Source organism: Lontra canadensis, unplaced genomic scaffold, assembly GCF_010015895.1.
Source record: "Lontra canadensis isolate GAN:19392208 unplaced genomic scaffold, GSC_riverotter_1.0 scaffold280, whole genome shotgun sequence".
Lineage (NCBI taxonomy): Eukaryota > Metazoa > Chordata > Mammalia > Carnivora > Mustelidae > Lontra > Lontra canadensis.
In genome coordinates this window covers 104103-117079 of record NW_022631274.1, presented here as the reverse complement: position 1 = coordinate 117079, position 12977 = coordinate 104103, and the positions used below count along the sequence as shown (strand labels likewise).

Genomic DNA, 12977 nt, shown 5'->3' with positions numbered 1-12977 from the left:
ACTAATAATTCTTCTTCTAGTCTTCCCACATTATAGTATACCCTTTCCCTGTACCCCAAACTTCCCCTGCTTCCTCCCCACAAGAAAGAGCAAACAGATCCAATGGGAATCCCTTTCTAATCCATCACCACTTGTTTGTGAATGGCCTGCCTGGTCTTCATAGATAGCCTGGCTCCCAGTCTCCCTTTACCCTGCATGCGACGCTGAATTTCTCCTCCATTTTCCAGTAGGTATCTCTCCCAAACCTGAGTTCTGGTAAAGCCCCATGCCAGTTGAATGCGTCACAATTTGTTGAAAATGCTGAGTGAACATAAGTACGGTGCTTAGACTATCTCTGTAAACTACTTTTCAGATGTGTGTTTTTCCTACCTTCTATTTCTAGAAAGTGAAATTCGTTACTCTACATGGAAGAAAGCTGTGATGAAGTCAGTGGGCTGGGTTACAACTCAGTCTTCAGAAAGTGGTAAAAATGTTTTTATTATTCTTGTACTTTGCCCTAGTGTGTTAATTAACTTCTTTAAGTATCTAACCATTTACACTTAGTAAGGCTGCCCTGAAGAAAAGCATTATCATATGTCCAGAGTTTCTAACATTTTGAAAACACTTTAAAGTTCTAAACATAAAATGTAAATTATGAGATAGATACATACTTAATTCTATCCTGCCCTCTCTTTTCCTTATTAGTTTCCTGGTACTTCAGTGGGTAACTGAGCTTTCTAAAAGTAAAATTATTTCTTTCTTCTCAATGAAAAAGAAAATCAGAGTTTTCCTTTTTTTATTTTTTTTTCACTCAAGTGTCTCCTTTTACCTTTTTGGGGGGCTGTCTTCATAGCCTGAACTAACCAAAACTTAGGTTAATTTCAGAATATATTTCTCTACTTCCTAGGCTGATTCCAAGTTCTTAGTGAATGTACATTATGAGAACTCATTGGAGTCAGAGAGGAAGAAATGTACCAAATAGTGAATTAGAAGTATCATAATAGATTGGGAAATATTGGCAGAAAATAGAGAACTATTTTTTTCAGTCACTTAAGTAGGAAGGCATTGGGCTTAAGTAAACCATTCAGTCAGACAGCCTTAACCTGCCTTTACTATGCACTTGATAATTAAACAGACTTAAACGTGCCTTTAATATGCCATAATATTTAAATTCTTTGCTAAGTGAAGATTTAGAATGTAATAAATAGAACAATGTCCAATAATGTACAGAAATATACAGTTTAATGGAGAAGAGTTTACAAATGAAATATTACCTGCCTTCCAACCCAAAATTGGATATAGAATTACTTTTAATGTATTTGGCTTTTGGGAGATACTTCTGGAACCATCCATTACCACAGATCACTGATCTATATTTTTAGTCCTGGATGTTCCTACCTGAAGCTTTTTTTCCTCCGAAATAAGCTTAATATCTTTTTTCTTTAAATCTGTTTAGTTTTCTTTCCAAGTTGGTGGCAAAGCTTTTCTTACTAAGACCTTTTGTGATTTTGAGACCCTTTATAACAAAACTTCTTGATCATAAGTTCTCCTAGCCTGGTGCTAGTTGCTTGCAAGATACAACAACGTGGACCCTGATTTATTTTCTAGTTGCCCTTAATCAATGGCTAATGAGCAGTGGAGTCCTGTTTACGTTGACTTGGTGGATTTTTTTTTAAATGGCACAGTCATCCCTTTGTCCCTCCCTGCACCCAGTGTGACACACACACACACACCTTACTAGCTAGCAGTTGAAGATCAAATTTTAACTGCAAAATTCCCATAAAACCAATTGGTCATTTTCAGTTTGTTTGTCTACCTTACTCTCAGTGAATTTAAAACATAAGAAAAATTAATGAAAGAAAATTGCACGATTTCTTTAGTTTCTGCTGTTGAGTTTTAGATTTTTCATGTTTTGTTTTTGTTTCAGACTGCAGTGCATTTAAGAGTTTGAAGACATTCTTTAGTAGATTTTTGAAACACACTCTAATGTATAATATTGAGTCTCTAGGCTCTATAATAAACTCAGACTTATATTCAATTAGTGACATGCTTATTGTATTTCTTTAAGCAGTGTAAACTATATATAACAGTAACAGTACAGATAGAATCCTATTTTAATAATCTTGAAAGGATATTAGGATTGCTACCTGGTCTCTCATGCTCCTTAAATTGCTTTAATTTTTAAGGAAAACACTATGTTAGCTTAATTTCCAAAACAGTTTACCAATCAGTCATATTTATTTTCTTATTTCTAACTATATTTGAATATTTTGTAAACAATGTTTAATACACATTCTGACACATGTTTAAAATGTTGTAGAAGTGATTGGGAGTCTGATACTTTTTAGAGAGAGCTCATCATAGATGATAAGCTTGGCTTTGCACTCCAGACACACCAAAACAGCATTTTAGAAACAGGTCAAATTGGTTTAAAATGCACAGCTAGCAAATAATGTGTGTGTGTGTGTGTGTGACCAAAAGGGATATATTTTCATAAAATAAATGCCACCTGTTGCCTAACTGAACACGAGAAAAAAAATACATATAATACAACACAAATTTAAAAAATAAATTTAAATTAATTAAATTTAAAATTAATAATTAATAATGGTTAATAATTAATTAATACCAACTAATTCGGTGAGGACTTGTGAATGCAGGTTGTCCTCAGGGTCTTCTTTGCAAACTAAAACTCGCTGTAGCCATATCAGGAAATTAGTGATTAGAACTTAGCCTAACTGGAAGAAAACAAAAACAAAGAACTTAGCGTAACTGATACCTTGCCCTGAAAGAACAAGAATATGTGTTTCCTTTCTGAGAATCAAATCAAAATGTGGTCTCTACAAATATGGAAACAAAAAGAAACCTTGGTTTTATCTGAAAAATAATATAAGCAGTGGTAAAATGGAGGAAAATGGTTTATATGCCTCTTTTAATCTGCCTTCTAAGGCAAAGAAATATGTGGTGAAGGGAAAAAAGAATCCTCTCCCAAAAAGGCAAATAAATGACTATCCTTAGTTTATTATATCAAAAACTATGCCCATAGCAAATAACTAGCTGCATTTCAGTGAAGCCTTTTCATCCAGTGGTTGTATATTCTTAAAACTTGGAGGTTAATTTTGAATATGCTTCTTTTTTAAAGAACATTAAATAATACAAATATATAATTTTTAAATTCAAGAATACCATATATGCATAAAGAATATTCTTTAAAGGAAGGGATTTTGACAGAAGTTAGGTTAGAAAATACCAGCACAACCATATTTTCAGGCAGTTTTTAAAAAATGTGGATTCATGGGGCTCCTGGCTAGCTTAGTCCGTAGAGCTTGCAACTCTTGACCTTGGGGTCATGAGTTTGAGCCCCATGTTGGGTGTAGTTTACATACGTATGTGGATTTAAAAAAAATTCACGTCTGCCTAGGTGGCTCAGTTAGTTCAGTGCCTACCTTCAGCTCAGGTCATGATCTCAGGGTTCTGGGATCAGAGCCCTTCATGGGGCTCCACACTCAGCGAGGAGTCTGCTTCTTCCTCTCCCTCTACCCCTCCCCCTGCTTGTGCCCTGTCTGTCTTCTCAAATACATATATAAAATCTTCTTAAAAATATATGGATTCATACACTTTAGTTTTTAAGATTTTATTTTTAAGTAATCTCTGCACTCAGCATGGGACTCAAACCCACAACCCTGAGATCAAGAATCGGACACTCCATAGACTGAGCCAGTCAGGCACCCCTGTAATTGGGGGGGCAGTAATAGTAATTGTGAGGTGCATTTCCTTACATAGCACATTCTGGTTAAAAAAGAAAACAAAACCAATTATTTTAGCAAAAATAGCCTTTGAAGTTCATTTTCACTAGACCAGTATAACTCTTCTCTGATAGCTAAAGGATCTCTACTTTGAATTGGGTTGCTCATTTAGTATCTTTGGGGTAAGAATTAAAATAGCAAAAATCAACAGCCTCCCAAAAAGTTCTCCATCAACTCTCTTCAGCTTTGCCAATGGAAGGCTTATGTGGGTTTATATATGTATTATGTTCTTGGCTACCTGTGGCATGCTATCCGTATTGTTTGTTAACTGTCATAAGCCTTCAAGATTGATTATATTTTTGATTTGAAGTAATAACTCTGCTAGCTTTTATGAATATACTGTTTTTATAACTTATTTTGTTTTGCTGTCATGTGATTCTTAACACAAATATTGTAATTATGTGTCTCTCTTTTGGTTTGCTTGACTGGAATTCCCTTCTACTTGGATGACCACAGGTGACCCTAGTATCTTCTGTAGTCTACCCTTGGGCTTTTTTATAGTGAGTAGCATGGTAATGTTAATCGGAGCAAGGTACATCTCAGGTCAGTTACTCTTTAAATTAGACAATTTTATTAGTTAGCACGAATGTATTTGTGTATAACTTGGCAGAAAATGTTTAGTGTTTTTCATTCTTCCTGTGCTTAGGAACCTGGAAAATCCATGAAAGGTCTAATTTGTTAGACCTATTAATCTTTCAGAGCAGTCAGAATTGAGGACTGTGGCTCTGCTTAATTCTTTTATTGTTAGTAAATGACAGTTTCTTTGAGGGGCTACCTTCTGCTGTCAGCTGTGGCAGGAAGCAGAAGTGAAAGTAGTGCTGTGAAAGCTTACATGAAAGGACTTTCAGAGTGACAGATGAATGTTCAAATATAGTTTTTTGACAATTTAATTGGCTCTCAAACGTACGTAACTTCTCCAAACTCAAGAAAACTTGCTATACGAGTCTAAGTATTTCAGTTCTGGTTAAGAGTTTCCACGAGAGTACGTTAGCAGAGTCTCTGGAAAACTCTAAAATCGGGGAACATATATAGTCTCTTTTATTTTAGTTAAAAGAGTATATTTTGTGAGATGAAGTTTTAAAAATGATTGCTAAAATAATAAGAGTTAGACTTAAAACTGAAGTATTTTTTGCACATTAATTTCTGCTCATTAGAAAAATAAAACTACTTAGCATGTTATGAAATACATTGCATAACCTGTGATAATTTAAATGTAATAATCGTTCTGGGGAGCTTTTCCTGATGATAGCTCAATTTTTCTTCCAATTGAGGCTTAAGAGCTTACGTGGCAATGACTTGTCCCATATGTTACCAAGAAAGTGAAATGTTTTTTTCATAATTTTTTCATAATCTTCATAATTAGAGAAAGAGTTCAGTTATTTCTCATAATTAATTAGATGTTGACCTGGGTTTAACATGTAAAATGTACACTTTATTGATAGTGGAAGGAACATCTGATTGTAGAAATCTGGCAAGCCTTAACTTGACGTCATTAATTTAGAGCTCTATGTAAATTTGAAATGAAAAGTATTTACAGTAGCAGAACATTAGATTATCTTTTAATGATAAAATATGAGTTACTTGCCTGAGAGCTTAAAACTAGACTACCATTTTCCATATCCTTCATATTTGGGATCAGTTTATTCAAATCTGCTTTCGTAAAAACAATACCTTATGTTGGTATTAGTGCTTTCACCTTATGAAGGACTTCTGGATGCATAAGTCTATACAGAATTTACAGATGTCTTTTTTCTTTCTGCTTCTTGGGAATGTTTGGTGGAAAAGTACAAATATTGTAATTTTCCAAAATCTCCAAAATGAATATCCAAAAATATTTTCCAAATATTGTGATAATCCAAAAATAAGTAATTTAGGTTTACAAAGAAACTTACAGTGCTCGCTTCGGCAGCACATATGCAAAGAAACGTATGACTTGTTTTAGCAAAAGCTTTATCATTTTTTCATTATCCTGAGTTTTTTTTTTTTTTTTTTGGCTACATAATGATGGTTTGGAAAGGGGAGAAAATATTGCAACTGAATGTTTTCAGTGATTTTTTTTTCCTCCTGTTTCCTCCTTGGTACCATGAGCATGAAAAATCCTACGCTCTCTCAGAATTGAGCCATATAGCTTATCTCTAAGCTAAGGGATACATTATGTGTCTAAATTCCTAGGCTCCCAAATGGATAGGATTACCATCTTTAGGTTCTCTCTCTTGGTAACATATGCTGAGATTCGAGAACAGTGGGAATCGCTTGCCTTGATAAACAATTAACAATAGCGTTAATATTTGCTAATTTTGGAGTTGGCCTAGTTATATTTGTTTGCATTTTAACTGAAGCCAGTATTTAGAAATAATGTGCAATGTGTAGCTCCAATGATTGAATAGACTTCATTGCCTCAACTCATAAATTGCGTGTATGTTGTTACTGATACATGTGGTTTTTGTCCCTCGTTTTAGGTATCCATAAATGATACCAACTCACGGATTCCAAAGATGCGAGCTCTTTGCCTAATGAGAGAATCCAGCGATTGTCTCCTTAATGTGATGACACTATTCATAGACTCTGATTTTATTTATAAGCCACTTGCTGCATGACCCTCCAAGTAGACCTGTGGCTTAAAATAAAGAAAATGCAGCAGAAAGAATGCTATAGAAACATTCGGTGTGTTTTTTAACATCATGAGTTAAGATTGGACCAGCCACCTTGGGGGCTGACCCCTCCTTTGCCATCGTGTCCTGCCCCATTCCCTATGAGATCTAGGAAGAATTCAGGTCCTTCATTTCATTGGAACCTTTCATCAAACACACTCAAACGCTGATGATGGTCTAGGATTTGGTTCTCTGCACTACACACACTTGACTAAGGGGTGATTACTAACCAGCTAAAAATGAGTGGCTTTTTGTTCCATTTCTTTTTAACAGTCCCTAAAAGTCCTTTTTTCTGCATATTAAGGAGGCCACAACATCTTCCCCGAATGGTTAAATGGACACCTCTATGGAATTCCTAAAATGCAAATTGAGTACTCTCATAGTTTAGACATTTTCCAGAAAGGTATTTGCCAAAACTGAAATTCTTCAGATACTTTACGTGGTCTCACTCATTCACTGAATTGCTGTCTGGATCTTCTAGGGAAGGACACTTTTTCCTTTCTTTTTTCATCTCTCCTTTTTATATTTTTCACTTGGTATGTATAACATACATGCCTATATATATTTTATATAGCGAGGGCAGCCCATTTATAAATCAAGAGGACATTTTACATGATCTCACTAATACAATGAATATCTGTCTGGATCTTACAGGGAAGAACACTTTTTCTTTTCATCTCTCCTTTTTATATTTCTTAATTGTATGTCTAACATACATGCCTATATATTTTATATACAGAGGGTAGCCCATTTATAAATTCAGAGCACATTGTATTCAGTAGGTTATAATGGGGCTGGTCTTAAGTGGACCACTGTGTGTATAAATATTTTGGGGAAATCACTGTAAACATTTTGGGGCAACGGTTATGCATATTTACAAGGAGAAACTTTTTCTTAAGAGAGCCAGCATTTAAAGTTTAAGTATATGTTCTTAGTCAATAAAAGAAAATGTACTTTATCGTGACTTCAGCTATATTTCTTACACCATACCTTTTTATTTAATTGTTTTAGCTGGATATATGTCTTTAAAAAAAAGGAAAAAGACAAAATTGTGGAATACTATGGTAAATATTGTTTTCAAACAAGCCCTAGTCCATATAAAGTTATCTTCCTTTGACACAATTTTAGAAATATTTGGGATTGTTTAGAGGGAATAGCAAAAAAGGTTAAACACTGAAGTAGAAGAAAACCTTAGGAATAAAGCCAAGAATCTCTTTGTATCCAAATGTGTTATTAGTTGCTTGTAAGCAAGTACAATTTCTATTTGGGATCACAGAGACTTATCTCCATTACTGTCCTAATACAACTGAAGAAAGGTTTGCAATTAGAAATGGCTTCCAGTGAAACCAAGAATTTCTCAAAATAGTATTACATGTTATAAAAACGTACCTAATCCAGCATCTTAATGTCAATTTTTTTTAAATCCTAAAATTAATTTCTGTTTACTACAAATAAAATACTATCTCCTAATATTTTCTTCAACCAGTGCTGAAAATGGGGAAATATTTATATATTAGTATAAAAGGTCTTGTTTTGTTTGGCATAAATGGTGGCTTGCATTTGCAGTTCTGATTATGCTGTTTCTAAATTATTCAATCTACTTGGGTTTTATTGCTGCAGCTGCCACTTGAGTGACAAAAATATTATAGAAAGGTACTGTGAAATTATTACTTTGTGATGAGGGTACTTTTAAACATAATTATGTTTCTATGAAATCAGTTAATTGTAAATAATTGTTAAATCACTGTTCAGATAATTTTAAGATTCCATTAATTTTCTATAAATTGAAATATTTATAAATGTTTGGAACTGTGCATATTGGTATTTAATGGTAAAATGACTTAAAATAAATTGACCCCTCATTCTTACTTGCATTTCTCATTTATAGACTAGAACTTAAAATCAAGGTTAAATCCAGAAGGATGTTTCAGGAAACATAAAGCTCAGCTGTTAGCACTTGATCAGGCACACTCTGAAACTAACCAAGAGCCTAAGAAGTAGTTTCTGAAATGGTGAGCACCTTAGTCATTCTATTGGGAAAGACTACACTGTTCCATCTCAGCATCCAGAAAATAACCGGTGAGGTCAGAAATCATGATCACTTAGGGCCTCTTGTGCTAGCCATGCCTTTCTACTGGTTTCTTTCTGTTCTATCTGGGTTTGCTGATGGAGTCAAGTGTGCCATTATTCTCTCAACCTGATGGCCAAAACTTCAATCTTTTGTTCTTTAGTTAATCTGTAAAAGAAGTAAATGCATCTTTGCTTCTGTAACAATATCTTAGAAATTTTAGTGTTTCTTTTGAAATGCCCAAACTTAATTCTTTGCTTTTTGGGTGTTTTGTATCATGTTGGGAATGAAAAATGCTAGGTATTTTTGAGAAACCAGCAGAAAAAGATGTCATAGCCCAGAAACTAACAGCACCGATGGTAGAGTAGGTAGCATTTAACTCATAGTGTCTACCTAATGGTAAATAGAAGTACAAACATTATTTTTACAGCTTTAATGAGCTATAAAATTGATACACAGAGAACTGCACGTATTTAATGTATACACTTTGAGGAGTCGGGACATATGCCAACACCCATTATACCATCACCACAATCATGGTAATAAACAAATCCATCCCCTCCACAGGTTTCCTTGTGTCCCTTTGTTTTGTGTGTGTGTATGGTAAGAATGCTTAACGTGAGCTCTACCCTCCTAATGCATTTTTAAATGCACAGTACCATGTTGTTAATTGTAGACGGCACATTAGACAGCACATCTCTTGAATTTACTCTTCTTACATAACTAAAGCTATTGAACAGCAACTCTGCTTTCCCCCAATCCCTGGTAACCACCAACCTATCCTCTATTACTGTGAGTTTGACATTTTTGTTTCCTGTTTTGATTCCACACATAAGTGAGATTATGTGTATTTGTCTTTCCGTGTCTGGCTTATTTCACTTAGCATAATATCTTCCAGGTCTAGTGATGTTGTTGCAAATGGTAGGGTTTCCTCCTTTTTTGAGGCTAAATAATATTTCAGTTTGTGTGTGTGTTGTGTACACACACACACAACACATATCACATTTTTTTATCCATTCATCTGTTGAAGGACCTTTGGGCTATTTCCATATCTTGGATGTTGTGAATACTGCTGTGGTGAACATGGGAGTGTAGATAGTTCTTTGAGATCCTGATTTCCATTCTTCTGTGTAAATACCCCGAAGTGGGATTATTGAATCCTAGAGTAATTCTTTTAGTTTTTTAAGGAATGTCCATACTGTTTTCCATAGTGACTGTACCATTTTACGTTCCTACCGACAGTGTAGAAGGATTCCAGAAATTATTTTTTACTAACTTTCATAGCGTATTTTAACTAAAAACACTGAAATAATGAAGTCTACTTGACGTTTGTTTTTGCAACCTAACAACCTTTTTTTTTTCCTGACAACTTTCAGGAGGTCATGTAATAGTTGGAAAACTGAGTGACTCTGAGGGCACCTGGCTGGCTCGGTTGGCAGAACCTGCAGCTCTTGATCTCAGGCTTGTGAGTTTGAGCCCCATGTTGGGCAAAGAGCTTACTATAATAAATAATAATAATAACTGTTTAAAACCTCTTTTTAAAAAAGATTTCATTTTTTTAAAGTAATCTCAACCCAGTGTGGGACCCAAACTCACAACCCTGAGATCAAGAGTCACATACTTCGACTGAGCTGGCCAGGCACCCTGAAAACTGACTTTTAAATCCACTGGATTACTACTTGGCCTGTACTTTATATAGCTACTTATCTTAATTCCTGTTTTATGATAAAATACTAGATATGCTAAACACCATAGAGAAAAAACTTTCCTGAGGTTTTCCTTTAAATCCCATTTAGTGAAAATGACCCATTAAATTATGTGTGGGGACTATAAAGATAAATACTCTAAGAAGCAGAAAGTAGGTTCAAAACAGGTTGCTCAAGGGGTGCCTGGCTGGCTCCGTTGGTGGAGTGTACTGCTCTTAACAATGTTAGAGTTGTGAGTTCAAGCCCCATGTTGGGTATAAAAATTACATAAAAATAAAATGTTAAATAAAATGTTAAATAAAAAATAAAAATAAAAAATAAATTGGTACAATCACAGAACAGAATATGTGTAGCTTTAGAAAAGAATGATACTGTAGAAACATGGAAACTATCCAGGAAAAAATGAAAGCAAGGTGCAGAGGAGTGCATAAGTGTGCTCTTTCTATTAAAAGAAAAGCGAGGACGTTTGCCTATGCTGTGAGGACATCTTAAGGAGCTGTTAATAGTGTTTACTTAGTAGGACAGAAAGTAGTGATAATCGGACATGTGGGAGACAAGGGTGAGAAAAACCTTTTCACTGTTTATATCTATTTGAACTACATTAATTGTTAGCATATGTAATCTTGAACCATGTTAATGTATTAGTTGTTTATAAATCTAATTTAAGGGGTGCCTGATCTCAGCCCAGGTCTTAATCTCAGGATGGTGAGGTTAAGCCCTGCATTGGGCTCCATGCTGGGCATGGAGCCTACCTAAAAAAAAAAAATCTAACTTAAATTTCTGAATTTAAATTCAGAAGTCATTGTACATGAGTGTTCATGCCATCATTATTCATAATAGCCAAAAAAGAGGAAACAAGCTGTTGATGAATGGACAAATCAAAGGTGGTATAGCCATACGGTGGAATATTATTCAGCTATAAGAATGAATAAAGCACTGATAACATCCATGTTGTAACATGATTGAGCCTTAGAAACTATACAAAGTGAAAAAAGGACACAAAAGCCACATATCATGTGATCCCACTTATAGGAAATGCCCAAAATAAGGAAATTCATAGAGGGACAAATGGTTATTAGTTGCCTGAGTCTGGGTTGGCGGGGAAGGGAACAGAGAAGAAATTGCTAATGGGTATGAGGTTTTGGTGGAGGGGGGTGAAGAAAATGTTCTAGGATTAGTGGTAAATGTCGTACAACTCGGTGAATATACTAAAACTCACTGAATTACACACTTTAAAGGGGTGCATTTATGGCATATGTATTATATCAATGAAATATATAATGTTACGAATTCAGATGTTGTAAGTTAGTTACCCACAGGCAAATTCAGCCCACAGGCTTGTTTAAAATAACAAAATTGTTTTTAATTTGCATTAATGTAAAGTCAGTGTATGACCAGTCCCTGATGGGATGTGAGTTCGTAATCTCTGAAATGAGCCCTCAGAAGGAAGGCTCCTTGAAAAAATGGAGGTTAGTAAATTTAACTTTTTTTCTTCCACTTCCATTAACGTTTTCGAGTATCTAATATTGGAAATAAGGGAAATGATTTAGTCACTAATACATAAAAGATTGCAATGAAATGGAAGATCTGGCCTTCTATTCACCTTCCCCAGAGGTTTCCATGGATGGTCTGTCCAATAGAATGTATTCTATACTAATATTATAGGATGCGTTTAACCTGCTTCCCCCCAAAGCCTTGATAAATAAAGAGGCAGTCTTCCAAAAGTGTTACCTAAAATATATTGCCATAATTATCAGTAACTTGATTTTTCTCTAACTGGATCCCTTCAATGGTGTCATGTCTTAAGATTCTAAACAGTTCTTTTTTTAAAAAAAGATTTATTTATTTGAGAGAAAGAGTGCAGAGGGAAGTGGAAGAGGAAAGGGAAAGAATCTTAAGCAGACTCCGTACTGAGCGCAGAGCCCAACCTCACGGCCCTGAGATCATGTCCTAAGCCGAAACTAAGTGGGACGCTTAACTGATTGGCACAACCCACGAGCCCCAGGTTCTAAACAGTTTAATTTCATATGTTCATTATCTCCCCATACTGTTTCTCTCCAAACTGTTTAAACCTTCAGCCCTTTGCTGATTTACCACCACAGTTTCTTAAAGGAAGAAACAATAGGTCCGTTTGTACTATACCTGTTCAGCTCATTGTAAATTGAATTCAAAGAACAGTGAATATTTGCGGGTTCACAGTCTGCATCACTGGTTTCTCAGCTCAGGGAGCTTTTTTCTTTTTTTTTAAACTAAACTCTACGCCCAGTGTGAGGCTTGAACTCATGACCCCTGAGATCAAGAGCCATGTGCGCTATTGATGGAGCTGGTCAGGTACCCCCCCCAGGGAGCTCTTTTGAAAATGACCATTTCTAGGGTGCCTGGGTGGCTCAGTGGGTTAAGCCTCTGCCTATGGCTCAGGTCATGATCTCAGGGTCCTGGGATCGAGCCCCACATCGGGCTCTCTGCTCAGCAGGGAGCCTGCTTCCCCCTCTCTCTGTCTGCTGCTCTGCCTACTTACGATCTCTCTCTGTCAAATAAATAAATAAATAAATATAAATAAATAAAATGAGCATTTCTTGGGGTGCCTGGCTGACTCAGTTGGTAGAGCATGTGACTCTTGATCTCTTGATCTCAGTTCAAGCCTAAAGTTAAGCCTAGTACTTGCTTTAAAAAAAAAAAAAGAAAAATGAGTGCCTGGATAGTTCAGGAAAAAAAAACGACTTTTATCTCATTGTTCTTACAGTAAGCATCTGCCTTTGGCTAAGGT

At 35.4% G+C, this 12977-nt stretch overlaps 1 protein-coding gene across 3 annotated transcripts in view; it reads left to right on the top strand.

Annotated features, from left to right (window-relative positions):
• Nucleotides 1-7405, top strand: part of LOC116862623 (glycerol kinase-like) — a 72264-nt gene extending 64859 nt beyond the window's left edge. For 2 of the 3 annotated variants that reach the window (XM_032849977.1, XM_032849978.1), the window contains 3 exons: nucleotides 383-463; nucleotides 4242-4328; nucleotides 6245-7405. In XM_032849977.1, the coding sequence (XP_032705868.1) occupies nucleotides 383-463; nucleotides 4242-4328; nucleotides 6245-6258 (182 nt within the window). In that variant the 3' untranslated portion in view covers nucleotides 6259-7405. The remainder of the gene's footprint in view (nucleotides 1-382; nucleotides 464-4241; nucleotides 4329-6244) is intronic. The other variant, XM_032849979.1, reaches the window with a different exon arrangement.
• Nucleotides 7406-12977: the final 5572 nt, after the last annotated feature.